General features: G+C 37.8%; 1 protein-coding gene across 3 annotated transcripts in view; it reads left to right on the top strand.

The window, feature by feature from the left end:
- WAPL (WAPL cohesin release factor) overlaps positions 1–19565 on the top strand; it is an 89374-nt gene that overhangs the window by 44303 nt on the left and 25506 nt on the right. For all 3 annotated transcript variants that reach the window (XM_027595989.1, XM_027595987.1, XM_027595988.1), the window contains exons 5-8: positions 15950–16045; positions 17133–17285; positions 17534–17670; positions 18389–18500. In XM_027595989.1, coding sequence (XP_027451790.1) covers positions 15950–16045; positions 17133–17285; positions 17534–17670; positions 18389–18500 — 498 coding nt within the window. The remainder of the gene's footprint in view (positions 1–15949; positions 16046–17132; positions 17286–17533; positions 17671–18388; positions 18501–19565) is intronic.

The following is a 19565-nucleotide window of genomic DNA, read 5'->3' as shown; positions in this document are numbered from 1 at the left end:
TTGTACACGCTTGCTCTCTTTATCTCTCCCCCCCACAAAATAGTAAATAAAATCTTTTTTAAAAAAGATGGATTGATTTATTAGAGGGTGTGTGCTTGCAGGCTGTAGAGAGGGGGAGAGGGAGAGAGAATCTCAAGCAGACTCCCTGCTGAGCACAGAGCCTGACACAGGGCTCCAGCTCACAACCCTGAGATCATGACCTGAGCAGAAATCAAGACTCCAGAAGCTTAACCCACTGAGCCACACAGGGGCCCCTATTTTTCCATTTTGTAATACATTTTATTTAGAGTTGATCAGGATTCAGAAATCCAGAAAACTCACTAGACTTCTTTTTACCTTTTTTTTTTTTAATAATTTATTTATTTTAGAGAGTGAGCGTGCACGCACGCATGTGAGCCTACGTAGGGCGGGGGTGGCGAGGAGAGGGAGAGAGAGAAAATCTTAAGCAGACTCCCCACTGAGCGTGGAGTCTGCTACAGGTCTCCATTCCACTACCCTGAGATCATGACATGAGCTGAAGAGTCAGATGCTTAACCAACTGAGCCCCCCAGGTGCCCCCAGACTTTGTTTTCTTGATACTCTGATGACTCCATGCTAATGATGACCACAAATTAACATAAAATGTATAATTTTTTGAGGATGGTGACCATGTTTTTTTTTTTTTTACCTTCACATTCTCAGTGTCTGAGATATAGAAGGAGTTCATAAATATTTATTTTTGGGATTCTTGGAAGTATCTCTGAGCAAGGAATATTTAGTACTAAATATATATTTAATATTTAATGATTGGTGAGCCTGTCAAATTTGGAAAAATTTCAGCCAATATTCTTCAGATACTTATGTCTGTCTCCCTTTTGGTATTCCAGTTACACTTGTCCTACCTCAGTCAACCAAAAGTCAACTGGTAAAACCTGTAGTCTCACAGAAACAGGCTTATTGACTTAAGTGCAGTAAAGCATACTGCACACCAGAGGAGTGATGGGGCATCTTACCAAAGAAAAGTTTTTGTAGGATTTTGGGGGGATAAGGGAGTTTGGGTGAAATTTAAGTGGAACAGTCTTTGAGAGGCTCAGAGCAAAGCGGTGTTACTTGTAAAGGGATCAGTATCAAGGTTTGGGCTGCAAAGTGGACCCAGGGGTCCAATTTACTTGAAACTATGAAGTTAAAGTAATTATGGGATGTTGTGTCAAGAAATTCTGTTTGAGGGGCGCCTGGGTGGCTCAGTCATTAAGCTTCTGCCTTCAGCTCAGGTCATGAACCCAGGGTCTTGGGATCGAGCCCCACGTAGGGCACCCCGCTCCGCGGGAGGCCTGCTTCTCCCTCTCCCACTCCCCCTGCTTGTCTTCCCTCTCTTGCTGTCTGTCTGTCTCTCTGTCAAAAAATAAATAAAATCTTTAAAAAAAAAAACAAACTATTTGAAGCTTGTGTATCTCTTCAAAATGACTTAGATCCTCCAAGCAAGAATGGGGTAGTTTCATGTTTGTTTTTTTTTTTTATGAATCAAAAATTTGTGGGTTTTTTTTTTTTTTAGTTTTAATTCCCTTATAGCTAAAATAGAGCGTTACATTAGTGTCAGGTGTACAGTACAGTGATTCAACAATTTTATACATTACTCAGTGCTTATTGAGATGAGTATACTCTTAATCCCCCTTGCCTATTTGAAGCATTCCCCCACCACCTCTCCTCTGGTAGCCCTAAGTTCTCCATAGTCTTTTGTCTGTTTGTTTTGTTTTTTTCTGTTTCATATTGGATTGTATCTGTTATTACATTTTGAAGTTGTTTGGCAATGTGTAGTCAGCTGTTAATCCCAACCATTAAAATTTTCATCTCTGAAAGTTTAGGTCTGTTTTATTTCTTTATTGTCTGCTTAACATATTCAGTGTTTCCTCTACCTTAAATACGTGGAATATAGTTACAGTTATTTTAATGTTCTTGCCTGATAATTCTATCATCTGTATTGTTTCTGGGTCTCTTATTACGGGTCATATTTTCCTGCTTCTTTGTATGCCTATTTTTTATTGAATCCTAGACTTTTACTTTGTTGGGTTTTGGATATTTCCCTATAAGATTTGTTTTTGTTTTAAAGATTTTATTTATTTAGGAGAGAGAGAGCATGAGGGGGGGAGGATCAGAGGGAAAAGCAGACTTCCCCCTGGGCAGGGAGCCCAATGTGGGACTTGATCCCGGGACGCCAGGATCATGACCTGAGCCGAAGGCAGTTGCCCAACCAACTGAGCCACCAAGGCACCCTCCCTATAAGATTTGACTTATTCTGAGATGCATTGAAGTTATATTTGATCCTTACAAGGCTTTTAAATTTTAGGTGGGTGAGAGCCTTTAGGGTCACCTGATTCCCCTGAATTACGAGGTTTTCCACTGTGGCTAATGGGAACATAAACTTTTTGCAGCTCTGGGAAAGAACAGTCTAGGGATTGTTTCCTTGCTCTTCTGGGGGAAGTTCATTCCCTTGCCTCAGGTACTTTTTCACACAGTCACTCATCATTACTCACTACATATTTGATGGGGACTTTGTATATCCAAAGTACTTTGAGCAGCTTTCTCCTTTGTACTGTGCTCTACAAACTGGCCACCTTCGTCTTCCTGGTTCCATCTCAGTAAGAGAGACTGCTACTGGTTGAACTGTGAATTCTTCCTTCCTGTGTCATTGCCTGGAAACTCAGGCAATTACAGGACTTCATATTTTTGCCTTCTCAGGGGTCATTGTGCTGTGCTGTCTGATGCCCATTTTCTGAAAACTGTTTCATAGATTTCGTCCACAATTTGTTATTTTCAGATGGAAAAGTGAAATTGGTCCCTGTTACAACATCGTATCCAGAAATGGAAATCCTAGATTCATATATGTGTTAGGATAATCATTATGTTCTGTACCCTTTTTTCTTCTTAATATAAGGATTGCCTCTGAAACTAATGATCCATTCTTGTTTCTGTCTCTTGTTTTCTTGCCTTACTTTTAACTTGACTTGATCCGGAATTTCCTATTAAATTGAAGTACAATTGTATCTATTTATCCTTAGTTAGGATTTCTATGTTGCCCATATAAAAAACATTTGAGAAAGTGTACAGATAGAAATTTGGTAGAACCGGGTTGAAAATAAATGAGGAAACTATGTTAAGAAACAGTAAGGAATAGAGCCAGGAGCCCGATGTGGAGCTCGATCCCGGGACCCTGGGGTCGTGACCTGAGCCAAAGGCTGTTTCTTAACCAACTGAGCCACCCAGGCGCCCTGGTTTCTTACTTTCTCTAATCTTGTCTGCATTTGATATAGTTGCTTCGTGGAAATTAAAATATTAACTGATGGAATGATAAAAGATTTCTACCTTTTCTATTTTATAAGTTTTCTAAAAGAACTTAAATTTTCATTTTTATTATTTTTTAAAGATTTTATTTATTTGAGAGAGAGTGTGAGAGAAAGGATGAGATGGGTAGGGTCAGAGGGAGAAGCAGCCTCCCAGCTGAGCAGAGCCGGACTCGGGGCTCGATCCCACAACTCAGGGATCATGACCTGAGCCGAAGGCAGACGCCCAACCGACTGAGCCACCCAGGCTCTCCAAGAACTTAAATTTTTAAAGATAGTTTTTATTTGGAAATATTTTCAAAATTACAGAAGAGTTGCAAATTAAAATAGTACAAGGAACACTCCTTATCCTGATTATCTTTTTTCATTTATTGGTTTTTTCATTTATTAGTTCTCTTCGTGTGTGTATACCCATATACATGCATGCTTGATTTTTTTTTCTGAATATTTAAAGGTAAGTTACGTATATCATAGCCTTTTACTCTTAAATACAGTGTGTATTTCCTAGTCAATTACAGGTTCCCATCTGTGGTAATCAAACTGCAGTAAATTTTACATTGTCCCAATATTTTTATGTAATCTGTTGTTTCAGTTTTGTCACTTGACACAGTAATGTCCTTTGTAGCATTTTTTCCTCTTCTGGTACAGGGTCCAGTCTAGGGTGAGGTATTTTATTTAGCTGTTGTATCTCTTTAGTCTCCTCTACCTGGAATATTTCCATAATTCTTGTCTTTTATAACACTGACATCCCCTTACCCTTTAAAAAAAGCACTCATTTTGGTTTATTCTCAAGTTTCTCTTGATTGTATTCAGGTTACTCATTCTAGGGCAGATACTGCGTGAGTGATGATGTATTCTTCTCAGTGTATCACATCTGGAGGATGTTCATTATGATCATCCAGTCAAGGGCTTGTCTATTCTTCTACAGTGTAATAACTGTTCTTTCCTTGCAACTAAAAAGCAGTCTTTGAAGAGATACTTTAAAACTATTCAAATAACCTATTTTTCATTGCACTATACTCTTAGATTTAGTATACATGATGATTCTTTCATGATCCAGTGTTTACTGTGCTGGTTGCAAAATAATCATTTTCCATCTCTCCTACTCCCTCCACATTCACCAGTTAGTTCTCAACACTGCTGTACGCATGAGCCCACCCTTTTCCCCATTTTTAATTTTCCTTTTATCAGTATGGACTGATGAATCTTTTTTTTTTTTTTTAAGATTTTATTTATTTGAGAGACAGAGAACACAAGCAGGGGGAGTGGGAGAGGGAGAACCAGGCTTCCCGCTGAGCAGTGAACTTGACGCCCAGGGCTCGATTCCAGGACCCTGGGATTGTGACCTGAGCCAAAGGCAGACGCTTAACGACTGAGCTACCCAGGCGCCCCTCTCTCTCTTTTAAAGATTTTATTTATTTATTGGAGAGAGAGCATGCACAAGTGGGGAGAGGGGCAGAGTGAGGAGAGAATCTCAAACAGACTCTGCCCTGAGCGTGGAGCCCAGTGTAGGGCTGTATCCCACAACCCCGAGATCATGACTTGAGCCAAAATCAAGAGTCAGATGCTTAACTGACTAAGCCACTTAGGTGTCCCTCTCACTCTTTTTTAGTGGTTCATATTCATTACTTATTTTGGAGCTAATTTGTCCTGATTTGGCCCCTTAATGCTGGCTCTCTTGTACCTATGACATGCCACCTTCTGTGAGCACTTCCTTATTTCTGGCAGAACACAGTGTTCCAGGTTCATCTTGTACCTGTGCTCTAGCCCTGGAATTGGGCCCATTCTCTCATGAGTCCCCATTCTCTGTGGGGTGTGGTATTTAGAGACCAGGATCTGGGTACTAGATGTGCTAATTGCTTCTTGACCCTTTTAGCAGATAGCAGTGGGAAACATGCATGTATATGCATATGAATTACATACACGTATAGGTTTCTGCGTATGCACATACCTGTTCTAGAAGTCATGAGTTCACACTCTCTAATGCTAAACTATCTCTGCAGGGTTCTTTCTTGCCTTATCTCTTAACCTTGACTTCAGCAACATCAACACATATACTCAAACCTATAATACACCTAAAATAGAGAATTATAATAAATCTAATGTGTTCAGGATTTTGTTTAATTTTTTTTTTGTTTTTGCAATCCTGCACTTGCTCCACCCTATGCTGCTACCCACTGAGGGTATCAGGTGAAATACTGTGTTCGTAAGTTGCTTAGATTGGTTCTGTCTGCCTGCCTCTTTGTCCTTCTGACTTGTCTTCAGTGTTTGCTGTTCATTTGAATTACGAAGAGGTTTATTTGTTCTGGCTTGCTTTCAGTTTTAGTTTTTTTTTCCCCTTCATTCTTACTGATTTGTTTTTTGCATATTTACAACATTAATATGCTTCCAAAAGTCACAAATATACATAAAGTTCAGTGAAGAGTCACTTCATTGAGATATGTTCCAGCCTATCACCCACCCCTTGTAGGGAACTAACTTTACTCTTTTCTGCTTTATCCTGCCTGTTTTTCCTTTTTATTTTATGTATGTATGTATGTGTGGGTTTTTTTTTAAAGATTTTATTTATTCACTTGTCAGAGAGAGAGAGTGTGAGCACAAGCAGGTGGAGCGGCAGACACAGGGAGAAGCAGGCTCCCTGCAAGGAGCCCGATGTGGGACTCGATCCCAGGGCCCTGGGATCATGACCTGAGCCGAAGGCAGACACTTAACCGACTTGGGCCACTCAGGCATCCCTGTATGTACGTATATTTTAATAGTAGGCTCCATACCCGTTGTGGGGCTTGAACTCACAACCCTGAGATCAAGAGTTGCATGCTCTATTGACTGAGCCAGCCAGGTGCCCCTATTTCCTTTTTAAAAATAAGCACAGATTTTCTTCTTTTTGTTCCTTCTTACATAAAAGGTAGCATCTGTATGCTTTTTTGTATTTGGTTTTTTTCATTTAGTAATAATCCTTGGAAATCACTCTGTGGGTTTATCCTCATAATTTTTTTTTAAGTTGGGTTTAGATTGTATTTTTTCCTTAGTTTCTTTCTTTCTCCATTCTCTTACATGTTGTGTACATCCCTTAAATTGTAGTTACATATGTGTAGGTTATATAAATAAATAAATACAGTGTTGGGAAAATTTTTGTATATTCACATCTCTATAATTATTTGGTCCTAATTTCAGTTGCAGATTATTCACATGTTTTTGTCTTAGGATTTGGATTAGCTACTATAAAAGAAATTCCAAGTAAGTTTCTAAATAGGTAGCCTCTTTTTCTCGGGCTTACCAGTCCTTGTCTGTTTATCTCTGGACTGATTTCAAGTTGCTATGTTGTCAGAGTCCAGCTTCCTCTGTGGTAGTGTTCTGTCATGTCTACACTATTAAAGAGTATAGAAGGAATGGGAAGATGAGAAGGCCCTAGAAGGCCAGGACCCACAAGGTGTATTGTGCTTCTCTTCTCACAGCATTGACTAGGACTTAGTCATGTGTCCAGCTACGTATTCTCAAAAGAAAAAGAAGGGGAAAATGAATAGTCTCTAGCCACGGGTATCAAGATATTTACAGCTTTTCTTTTCAACTGGTCCATTTTATACTTAATGGCATTTTTAGTTGTAAAACCTGATGCCTATTTTAGCTGATATTTTCATTGTGGTTCATTCTTGTATTTTATTTATTTTATTTATTTATTTATTTTTTAATAACGTATTTTTTTAGGGGTACAGGTCTGTTACTTATTTTTTTACTATGTTCAGTTAGCCATCATTAGTTTTTGATGTAGTGTTCAATGAGTCATTAGTTCCATATATATTCTAGTATTTTTCATAGTTGAATTGTAGGCTGAGTTGTATTAGTTTTCATAAAGTGCCAAGTATTGAATTTATACTTTATCATCTGGATATTTTACATTTTATACTCAAATTATGTTATTTCAAATTCTGATGTGGCAATGACCTGCTTCTGTAAAATTGTTGCTACCAGTTATACTTTTGAAGTTACACTCACAAACAGCTGAATGGTAGTATGCGTTGTTCTTCATGTAGGTAGGAGTTAACAATTTTTTCATAAAAATAGCAGACCATATCTTTAAAAGTTTTTTTGTGGAGTTTAGTTAAAGCAGGCAGAAAAGATTTTCAGCTCTTTCTTTCTTGTACCTGTAGATTACATTCTCTGTGTAGTGCTCTGTATTAACCTATTCTGTATTAACCTATTCTAAATGTCTTGTTCTTAGCAGTAAATTCTTGATTTTAGTTTAGGGATGTCTGCATTTTCCCCTTAAATAATTTAATAATTTGAATATTTAACAAATTATGAAAATTTATTTAAGGGTTTTTTTTGTCATAGGGTGGGACAATTTGAGATTATATAGATAATTAAAGTTCTAAAGAGCCAAAAGTTATCATCTTGGTAAAACTTTTTCCCTCAAACTCCCTCGACTTCTACTACCCATCTTTTTAAAAACTCTTTGTAACTTTTTTTTAAGTCAATAAATTTTTAAGGAATTTTACATGTGATTCCTTCTGCTAATCACCATAGTTCCTTCAAAGTTAGAATCATAATCTTCAAAATAGCCCTTTTAAAAACTTTAGTTCAATCCAGTTATCACTGTCAGTCCAGAGTTCTTTTGGTTGGCCTTCTTTGATCTCTACTTGAATATGGACATACTTCAAAAATTTTCCACCTGTAATCTTTGGGAACCAAATTCTTTAGGGCCCTAGATATCAAATTGTACAAGTACACTGATTGCTATTTGGCAAGTGATCTAAAAGTATTCCTTAATTGTTTCTAATACTGAAAAGTCTTGTTACTTCCACTCTACTCCATGAGCCCAACAGAAAATGTTACAGGTCTCATTGTCATCACTGCAGTAACCTGTGTCTCAGTGTAGCCACATTAACAATTTCTTTAAGAACTGATTTAGTTGTAGAACATGCTGATTGAATTACTGTTAAGAGTGCTATTCTGCTCTCATGATACCCTTGTGTGGGTAAGGCTAGATGAATTCTAATCAGCTTACTATATTTATCCTCATTTAGTACATAGTCTTCTTTAAAACTCAGAAATAAATTTGGTGCTGTTAAAAAAATTCATATGGCTTAAAAGCAGTTATTCCAATTTTTTTCCCCCTTTCAGGAGCCAGCTCAATGAAAGATAGCATAATATTGTCATTTCTTCTTAGCTTTTGGTGAAGGAATTCTTCTTTCCTCTGTTTTATAATTGTAATTCAGTAAGCCAATCTGTTAAGCATGGCCTTGGCATTAAAATTGTAAAAACCCAATTTTTATTCATTGTTCTTACAGAAACTGGGTTCTCTTTCATGGATAAATGCTCCATACATCTGTTACTGGCATGTAATAGAGTGCTGTACTTGGGGTTTTTCTTATTTGTCATGCCCCTGGAGAATTGAATAGAAGAGAATAATAGGTTTAAGATTACTAGGACTGAAATATGCTAAAATAATTCCAAATCTTTAGAATGTTGTTATAAGGGGCTTTCTTACTTATTTTATTCTAAATACTCTTCTCATTAGATTATATTAGAGCATACAGAATACACAAATATTTGAGCACTGAGAAAAATTAAGGAATTTGGTTAATGTGACATGTCTCCTTTTTAAACCAGAATAAAATTAACAAGATTAAAGGTAAGCCTAGTGTAATGGTGCAGTCAGAATGACCTGGTAAAAACTTAGCTAGGTTGCTGGATGATAAGGATGATTTTCATCTTCCATGAAAAGTTGATTACTAGATGGTGTATTTGCAGATACTGTACACAGTCACTTTCGCTAAGTGACCTTAGCATGTGACACAGTATTTTTATATAGTCTTCATACACAATTCACTTAGATGTTTATGGAATTTGGAATGATGTTTATGAAGAGCTCAAGAGTCAGTCACTGTCATTCTTCTTACCAGCTCCGCCCCTTGTGTATCTGCATGCACACCACATCCAGATGTTATTTTTCATTTTCATTTTTATTATTTACTTACTTTTAAAGATTTTATTTATTTATTTGACAGAGAGAGACACAGCGAGAGAGGGAACATAAGCAGGGGGAGTGGGAGAGGGAGAAGCAGGCTCTCCGTGGAGCAGGGAGCCCGATGCGGGGCTTGATCCCGGGACCCTGAGACCATGACCTGAGCCGAAGGCAGATGCTTAACGACTGAGCCACCCAGGCGCCCCTTTCTGAATGATTTTTTTTTTTAAGATTTTTATTTATTTATTCATGAGAGAGAGAGAGAAGCAGAGGGAGAAGCAGGCTCCCCGCTGAGCAGGGAGCCCGATGCGGGACTCGATCCCAGGATCCTGGGATCATGACCTGAGCCAAAGGCAGACGCTTAACCATCTGAGCCACCCAGGCGCCCTCTGAATGATTTTTAAAACATTTTATTTATTTATTTGAGAAATAGCGTGAGCACAAGCTGGGTGGGGGTGCAGAGGGAGAAGCAGACTCCTTCTTGAGCAGGGAGCCGGATGGGGGCCTTGATCCCAGGACCCTGAGATCATGACCTGAGCCAAAGTCAGACGTTTAACCCACTGAGCCGGGTGCCCGTTTTTTTTTTTTTTTTTTTTTTAAATAATCTGCACCCAGTGGGGGGCTTGAACTTAAGAGTCCTGAGATCAAGAGTCACATGCTTTACTGACAGAGCCAGCCAAGTGCCCCTATCAATTCATCTTTTGATAGTTAGGTTTGTTTCCATCTCTTGGCTATTGTGAATAATGCTGCAGTGACCATGAGAGTGCAAATATTTCTTCAGGATCCTGATTTCTTTTTTTTTTTTGATGAATACCCAGAAGTAGAATTGCTGGGTCATAGGATAGTTCTTTTTTGAGGAACCGCTGTACTGTTTTCCATAGTGGCTGCACCATTTGAATTCCCACCAGCAGTGTAACATGAGTTCCACTTTTTCTGTATCCTTTCCAACTCTTGTTATTTTCTGGTCATTTTTTTGATAATGGTCATTCTAATGGGTGTGAAGTGATACTTCATTATGATTTTGACTTATGTTTCCCTTTTTTTTGGTGTGTGTGACATTTTATTTATTTGACAGCACAAGCAGGGGGAACAGTAGGCAGAGGGAGAAGCAGGCTCCCTGTTGAGCAGAGAGCCCGATGTGGGGCTCGATCCCAGGAACCTGGGATCATGACCTGAGCCGAAGGCAGACACTTAACCTACTGAGCCATCCAGGCACCCCATCACTTTTTTTGTTTGTTTTTTAAGATTTTTTATTTATTCATTGGAGAGAGAGAGAGAGAGAGCGCACAAGCAGGGGGTAGAGTCAGAGGAAGAGGGAGAAGCAGACTTTCTGCTGAATAGGGCACTGGATGTGGAGCTGATCCCAGGACCCGGGGATCACGACCTGCACTGGAAGACATTTAACCTGCTGACCCACCCAGGGGCCCCTTGACTTACATTTCACTTACGATTACTGATGTCAGGCATCTTTTCATATACCTGTGACTCTTTGTATGTCTTCTTTGGAGACATTTCTATTCAAGTCCTTTGCCTATTTCTTAATCATTTTTTGTTTTGCTATTGAATTGTAGGTGTTCATACTTTGGGTAGTGACCCCTTATTAAATACATGGCTTGCAAATATTTCTCCCATTTGTAGTTTGCCTTTTTACTCTTTCCTCTGCTGTGCAGAAGGAAACTTTTTAGTTTGATGTTCTACTTGTCTATGTATGCATTTATTGCTTGTGCTTTTGGTGTCATATGCAAGAAGTCATTTCTAAGACTACTGTTAATGTAACTTTTCTCCCATGGTTTCTTCAAGGTGTTTTACATGTTCAGGTCTTATGTTTAAATCATTAATCCATTTTGAGTTGATTTTTGTGTATGGTGTAAGATAATGGTCCAGTTTCATTCTTTTGCATGTGATACGTGGTTTTCCCAGCACCATGTGTTGAAGAGACTATCCCCATTTTGTAGTTTTGGCACCCTTGGTGAAGATCATTTGACCATATATATGTGGATTTATTTCTGGGCTCTCTGTTTTGTTCCATTGGTCTCTATATCTGTTTATGCCGCAGTTCCCTACTGTTTTGACTACTGTTGCTTTATAATGTGTTTTGAAACCAGGAAGTGTGAGGCCTCTAGTTTTTTTGTTTTTTTGTGAAGATTGTCTTGGCAATTAATGTCTTTTGTGATTCCATATGAATTTTAGGTTCATTTTTTCTTTTTCTGTAAAGAATACGATTGGGATTTTGATAGGAATTGCACTGAACCTGTAAATCCTGTTGGGAAATACGGCTATTTTAACAGTATTAAGTCTTTTTTTTTTTTTTTTTAAGATTTTATTTATTTATTCATGAGGGACAGAGAGAGAGAGAGAGAGGCAGAGGGAGAAGCAGGCTCCCAAGGAGCAGGGAGCCTGATGCGGGACTCGATCCCAGGACTCTGGGATCATGACCTGAGCTGAAGGCAAACGCTTAACCATTTGAGCCACCCAGGTGCCCTAACAGTATTAAGTCTTATAATCCATGAACACAAGATGTCTTTCCATTTATTTGTGTCTTCTTTAATTTTTTTAGCAGTGTTTTGTACCTGTCAGTGTACAGTCTTTTGCTTCCTTAGTTAAGTTTATTCCTAAGGTTTCTTTTTTGTTTTGTTTTTGATGCTATTGTAAATGGGATTTTCTTCATTTTCTTTTTGGATTGTTCTTTGTTGTATAGAAATGCAATTGATTTTTGTATGTTGATTTTTGTATCATACAACTTTAGTGAATATATTTATTGGGGTTTTTTTGGTGGAATCTTTTGATTTTTCTATATACACGATCATGTCATCTGTGAACTGATAAAATTTTAACTTCTTTTCCGTTTTGGATACCTTCTGTTTCTTATTCTTGCTTAATTGCTTTTGTTGGTATGTCTAGTACTATGTTAAATAGAAGTTGAGAGAGCGACCATCGTTGCCTTATTACTGATCTTAAAGGAAAAGCTTTCAGTTTTTCACTGTTGAGGATGATAATTAGTGTGTGACCTTTATTATGTTTAGGTAATTTCCTTGTATTCCTAGTTTGTTGAGTATTTTTATTATGAAAGGGTGTTGAATTTTGTCACATGCTTTTTCTGCACCAGTTGTCGTGATGGACAGAATTTTATCCAGTCTGTTAATGTGATGTATCACATTGGTTGGTTTTCATATTGAATTATCGTTGCATCCCAGTGATAAATCCCACTTGGTCATGGTGTATAATCCTTTCAGTGTGCTATTGAATTCAGTTTTCTAGTATTTTCTTGAGGATTTTTCCATCTGTAGTCATCAGTGATGATATTTTGTTCAAAGACTTTTGAGATGAGTTAGAACAATGTATCCTAGTCTGATTTTTATAATAATAATACTTGCTAATAGTGTGTTTTCATGTCAGTTATTTCATTTGTTTATTGCAGTCCTCTGTTAGGTAGACTACATACTCCAGTTTTCTTATGAAGATGCTAGACTCAGAATTACACATCATTACATAACTATTATTAGTAGTATTACCCATAATAATTAATACTTGTAGAGCACATACTCTTTCAGGCAATCTTCTAAGTGTTTTACATATATTTATTTAATCCTCACAACAACCCTTTGTAGTAGGTACTATTATTAACCCCATTTTACAGATGAGTAAAATGTTGAGTAGCAAGTAGTAGAGCTCACTGTTTATCTGGATTTTAATACAGACCATCTGGTTTCTAAGTCTGCTTTTTTTTTTTTAAGATTATTTATTTATTTGAGACAGAATGAGAGAGAGAGAGAGAGCACATGAGAGGGGGGAGGGTCAGAGGGAGAAGCAGACTCTGCCGAGCAGGGAGCCTGATGCGGGACTCGACCCAGGGACTCCTGGATCATGACCTGAGCCGAAGGCAGTCGCATAACCAACTGAGCCACCATTTAATTTAGACCCTTGACTTGCTCTGCTATTTTGTTACCCGTGGAATAAGATAACATTATTATCCAGAAGATTATTACTGGACATCAATTTTTTGTGTGTGTGTTCCCCCCATCAGTGCTTTTTTATTTTTTTATTCATTTTCTTTTTTAAAGATTTTCATTTGAGAGAGATGAGTGGGGAAGAGGGAGGGAGAGAGAGAGGGAGAAGCAGACTCCCCGCTGAGCAGGGAGCCTTACCAGGGACTCATTCCCAGGACCCTGGGATCATGACCTGAGCCAAAGGCAGATGCTTAACTGACTGAGCCACCCAGGCACCCTGTATCAATGCTTTCTAAAAATAAATAAAGCACTTGAGCTTTGAGACACCTTTCCAAATGTCCTTGATCTTCTGGGCTGATGAGTGTGCTTTGGGTATTAGAAGTTGCTTAAATGAGATATCTAACAGCTAGCAGGCATATGGATTATATAGCTGATGTTAGAGAAAAACAGAAAGGAATAGGGAGCTAGGTTTTAAAATTTATGTTGATTCTGCTTTATGTGGTTGTGCCTTAAGAGGCCTGATCAAGTCATTTACTGGGTGTATAAATTGCTTTAGATTACCAGTGTCTCTTCACTTTATGCAAACCTGGTATATAAGAATAATGGGTTTATATACGTAATACGGGTGAGAGACTTTATGCTTCTACTTTCACAGTAGGATTCCTTTTAGTATTAAGATTTTTCTAACACATTTACTATGCAAATCCATTTAAACTTTGTCTTTTCTTAAACCAGTTCTTTTGGAGCTTAGACTGTGTTCTTGATGTCACAACATGGTTATTTTAAAGATAGTACTTGAAAAAAGATAACTTTGTTTAATTCCAGTTATGTTAGTTCACTGCAGCTAGTAAGGGAAGATGATTACTTCCTTGATGTGGACTTTTGGCCTATCTTGAAGTATGTTTCCCCATTTGTACTCTTAATCTTACTTTTTGCATGTAGTACTGAAAGTGTGAAGTTTATTATAGTCTTATAAACAGAAAATCTCTAAGGAGATCAAACCATTTATATGAAGCTTAAAGGACAAAAGTTAACATGACTTTTGTAAAGGATGGAAAATGTTCTCAGTCTCAATCTCCTTTTGAAAGTGAGGGTTTGGGGGCGCCTGGGTGGCTCAGTTGGTTAAGTGGCTGCCTTCGGCTCAGGTCATGATCCTGAGGTCCTGGGATCGAGCCCCACGTCCAGCTCCCTGCTTGGCGGAGAGCCTGCTTCTCCCTCTCAACTTTGCCTGCCACTCTGCCTACTTGTGCGCTCTCTCTCTGTCTAATAAATAAATAAAATCTTAAAAAAAAAAAGTGAGGGTTTTTGGGGGTGCCTGGGTGGCTCAGTTGGTTAAGCAACTGCCTTCAGCTGAGGTCATGATCCCGGGGTCCTGGGATCAAGTCCCTCTGCCTCTGCCTACTTCTCCCTCTGCCTCTGCCTGCCACTCCCCCTGCTTGTGCTCTCTCTCTGTCAAATTAAAAAGAAAAAGAAAATCTTTAAAAAAAGAAAGTGAGGGTTTTTGTGCTTTTTATACAGATTTTTTTTTTAAGGTTTTATTTATTTATTTGACAGAGAGACACAGCCAGAGAGGGAACACAAGCAGGGGGAGTGGGAGAGGGAGAAGCAGGCTTCCCGCGGAGCAGGGAGCCCGATGTGGGGCTCGATCCCAAGACCCTGGGATTATGACCTGAGCTGAAGGCAGACACTTAACGACTGAGCCACCCAGGCACCCCCTTTTTATACAGATTTAATTTTTTGGATTTGATTATAGGGGCTTATGGGTCTTTATTCTCAATTCTGAAATTCAGAGTGTTAAAACTAAAAATTATTTTTTTAAGTCATCTCTCCATACATCTTTTAATATTTTTAAAAATATTTTTATTTATTTATTAGAACAAGCGGGGAGGGAGAGGGAGAAGCTGAGGGAGAGGGAGATCAGGGAGCCCAACGTGGGACTCCATCTCAGGACTCTGGGATCATGACCGGAGCTGAAGGCAGACACTTAACCGACTGAGCAACCCAGGCGCCCAAAATTGAAAATTATTTTCATTACATTTCTATTAAGTTGATTTGTCAGCACACTGACCTGAGGTGGAGCAGTTTACATCTTTATCCCAGTTCATGTGAATATGAATACATTTTGCTGCAGAAATCATATATGTTAGTACATAGTACTGCTTTAGATTCCCCTGTGTTGTGTAATATATGGTATATATTCCATAACTACTTTTTAAAAAACTTTGAAAATTTCTTAGTAATGGTAGTCATCTGGCCCCAGCAGTTTCACTTAAAAATAAATATACATGGCCCTTTATTGCTTTTCATAAACTGCCTTTTTTCCATTGTTGGAAGAATATGCAGCATGAATGAGTAGTATGAGGAATAAAGTATATGTTGAATTAACTATATTGATTACTAAGTTAGTACAGATTGGTAATAGTTAATAAATAATAATACAAATTACTAAGTTAGTACAGATTGGTAATACCAATAAACATATTGGTAATAGTCCTGGTAACAGAGGACTAATTTTTGATTTTGTGGCAGAATACCACAGTGACTCCATAGGCATGGGAGCACAGTGGGAATATAAGCCAGGTATTGTCTCTCCTGCTCTGTCTAGGATACATCTTTATGTATTTAAGTTATTCTTTGTGATTTTTATTTTATTAAATGAGACAATTTTATAAGGATGGAAAATAAGAAGGGAACAGTTTATCTTTTTCTCATTTCTTTAGTCTCCTACAAAAGCTGTATATAATGCCAGACATTGGAACCATCCAGACTCAGAAGAGCTACCTGGACCACCAGTAGTAAAACCTCAGAGTGCCACAGTAAGTGAACTGTACTTTTTAATTTCATTTTTGTTTAAGCCTTTGCTATCTTTATTCAGAATTTGAAAATCTTTGACTTCTAACAGTTTATTTTGGTCTTCCTCACTAAAATGAAAGGCTTCAGTTTAATTCATTGGAAAAGTGAGAATTGTGGACAGGATTATCGAAATTCTGGTGCTACTAGTTTATGGATAAAAGCCTTAAAAAATATTGGATCACTTTTTACTCCTGACCCACATCTTAATGGAATTATTGTACTTAGTGTTTTAAGGGTAAATTATTTCATATTTGAAGTTTGTATTAGCTATTAAGAGCTATATTATAAATTATATCCTACATAGATCTTAGAGTAGCTTTGAGTGGTTAATTTGAAATTAATTTGAATAATTAATTTCAGAGAACTTTTTCCTGCATTCCAGTAATAGCTTTCAATTCAAAACACATTTGAAAAAGATTCTTATCAAACTATTTTCTTCAGAATAACTGGAAGGACCATAGATTAATACTTCTAAGTTAATGGTAACACCTCAGTCATCTGGAGCTGTCAAGGAATGAATTCTTTATAACAACAAAAAAATTAGGGATAGAGATCTTTCTAAAATATTTTAGTAATGTACGATTCCCTGTGTTCTTGAGTTGAATATATTAAACTCCATTTACTAGTATAAGATCATCATTGTGTGTATTAGTAATTATATACCAGACTTTTATTATGGCTATTTATTTATATCCTAAATTGCAGATTCTTTACTTTAAAAGTTCTCTTGTCTATCTGGTTTTCTTGTCCTGTTCCTAGCTTTTTATCAATGCTATTTATGTGTGTAATTGTGGTTCTTTATTCCTTCTAATGGTCTTGGAGACAAATAACAAATTGTGTGTGAAATGTGAGGTTAAAAAAGACCAGAAGGAATTCCTGAGTGGTTCTTTTATGAGTCTTACCTAGTAGTGCATAGAATTTTAAAGTAGCCCTTTCAGAGGCCTCTTCCCATCTTTTTTTTTTTTTTTTAAGCCAAATTTGCTAGGTAGATGAGCTGTTACTATTTTTATATATTTATTTAGAACAATAATTTAATACCTTTATTAATAGGTGAGGCTGTCTTCAAAGGAACCAAATCAAAAAGATGATGGAGTTTTTAAGGCTCCTGCACCACCACCCAAAGTGATAAAAACTGTGACAATACCTACTCAGCCCTACCAAGATATAGTTACTGCACTGAAATGCAGAAAAGAAGACAAAGAAGTAAGCAGCCATATACAGTTATACTGCACGTGGATAGATTTTTGTATGTAACATTTAGCCTTTTAATGTCTTGAACAGATATCCACGAACTTAACCTTTCCTAGTACTACCAGTGTTTTTAAAACTTTTCTTCTGTTGCCATGTAATGAACTCTTTTATACACTTCTAAATGAAGTACAGCACGTCTGTAGATTTAAATATGCTAGTTCATGGTTGCAAAAGAAGTGGACTTATTTTTTTCTTGGCAGTTGTATACTGTTGTTCAGCATGTGAAGCACTTCAATGATGTGGTGGAATTTGGTGAAAATCAAGAGTTCACTGATGACATTGAATACCTGTTAAGTGGCTTAAAGAGCACTCAGCCTCTAAACACACGTTGCCTTAGGTGAGATCTTATTTTTATATTTGATAAATGTATGCATGCTCTATCTTACTAAAATTTTCCAGCCAAATAGAGCCAAACATTTTCTTATCTTGATTTTGTTATCATGAATATAGTTTATAGCCGATGTAAATAAGTTAAAATGTGGTTGATTTCTTGTAAGGGACTTGATTCTACATTAACAAAGGAAAGTTGGATGATTGTAGCTTGTTAGAATAGTGTAGGCTTCACTTTACAGATGCTTAAAAGAAGTGTTAGACTAACAAATTTTTTAAGTTCTTTTTCAGCCCCAAATTTCAGACAAGTGATAAATGTTTGATTTAAGCATGTTTTGATTTGGATCATCTTTTGCATACTATAGTGGATTGAATTATCTTAATTTGATTGAATTATCCAGTCATATCCAATCATATATTATCTGTAGTCTTCATGTATCAGAAGCATTATGAAAGGTAGCTGAGACTTTTGGCTTTTAATCGTAGTAGTAGTGTAAGGAATACACCAAAGACGATCGTGTGTTACTTATATTTATACTAATCACTTACTATGCATCAACATTTTTAATAATTCAGTTTGCCCATGTGTTTTATATTGTGATCCATATGGGCAGGGAGTGACACCCTCCCACCCTTCCCCATTTCCTTGTTTTGGTATTGTGCAAACAAAAAACTAATGCACTAGCTATTTTCAGTCCCCCCTAACCTAGTCTATTTTCTCCTAGCGTTATTAGCTTGGCTACTAAATGTGCCATGCCCAGTTTTCGAATGCACCTGAGAGCACACGGAATGGTAGCAATGGTCTTTAAAACCTTGGATGATTCCCAGCACCATCAGGTATTCTTAAATTTCTGGGATTAGGAACATTATTTAAAAATTACAGTCTATTTAGGGGCACCTGGGTGACTCAGTCGGTTAAGTGCCTTTTTTTTTTTTTAAAGATTTTATTTATTTATTTGAGAATGAGAGAATGAGGGGACAGAGAGCACGAGAAGGAAGAGAGGGTCAGAGGGAGAAGCAGACTCCCTGCTGAGCAGGGATCCCGATGTGGGACTTGATCCCGGGACTCCAGGATCATGACCTGAGCCAAAGGTAGTCGCTTAACCAACTGAGCCACCCAGGCACCCTGTGCCTGATTCTTGATTTAGGCTCAGGTCATGATCTTAGGGTCGTGGGATCCAATCCCACGTGGGGCTTGAATTCAGCAGGGAGTTTGCTTGATGTTTTTCCCTGCGCCCCCACCCATTCACATACTCGTGCTCTCTCTTAAATGAATCTTTTTAAAAAGATTTATCTAGGGGCGCCTGGGTGGCTCAGTCTTTAAGCGTCTGCCTTCGGCTCAGGTCATGATCCCAGAATCCTGGGATCGAGCCCTGCATCGGGCTCCCTGTTCAGCGGGAAACCTGCTTCGCTTCTCCCTCTCCCACTCCCCCTGCTTCTGTTCCCTCTCTCTCTGTGTCAAATAAATAAATAAAATCTTTAAAAAAAAAAAAAGATTTATCTACATTGGATATTCATATATGAATATTTCCCAATTATGGGTTGAGTTTTATTTGCTAAATATAGAGAGCTTAATATCAGAAGTTTTTGCTTAATATATTATTTAAGGATATTTTCTCATGACATTTTTTTCTCTTAATATTATTGTCAGTTTATAGTATTAAAACATCAGCTCCAGGGAAGAATGAACGGGGGAAATCGGAGGGGGGTGATGAACCATGAGAGACTATGGACTCTGAGAAACAAACTGAGGGTTTTAGAGGGGTGGGGGATGGGTTAGCCTGGCAATGGGTATTAAGGAGGGCACGTATTGGGCACCTGGGTGGCTCAGTTGGTTAAGCGACTGCTTTCGGCTCAGGTCATGATCCTGGAGTCTCAGGATCGAGTCCTGCATCGGGCTCC

The sequence above is a fragment of the Zalophus californianus genome, chromosome 15 (genome assembly GCF_009762305.2).
Source record: "Zalophus californianus isolate mZalCal1 chromosome 15, mZalCal1.pri.v2, whole genome shotgun sequence".
NCBI lineage: Eukaryota > Metazoa > Chordata > Mammalia > Carnivora > Otariidae > Zalophus > Zalophus californianus.
Note: the sequence above shows the minus strand (reverse complement) of the source record. Positions and strands in the feature narration are given on the sequence as shown.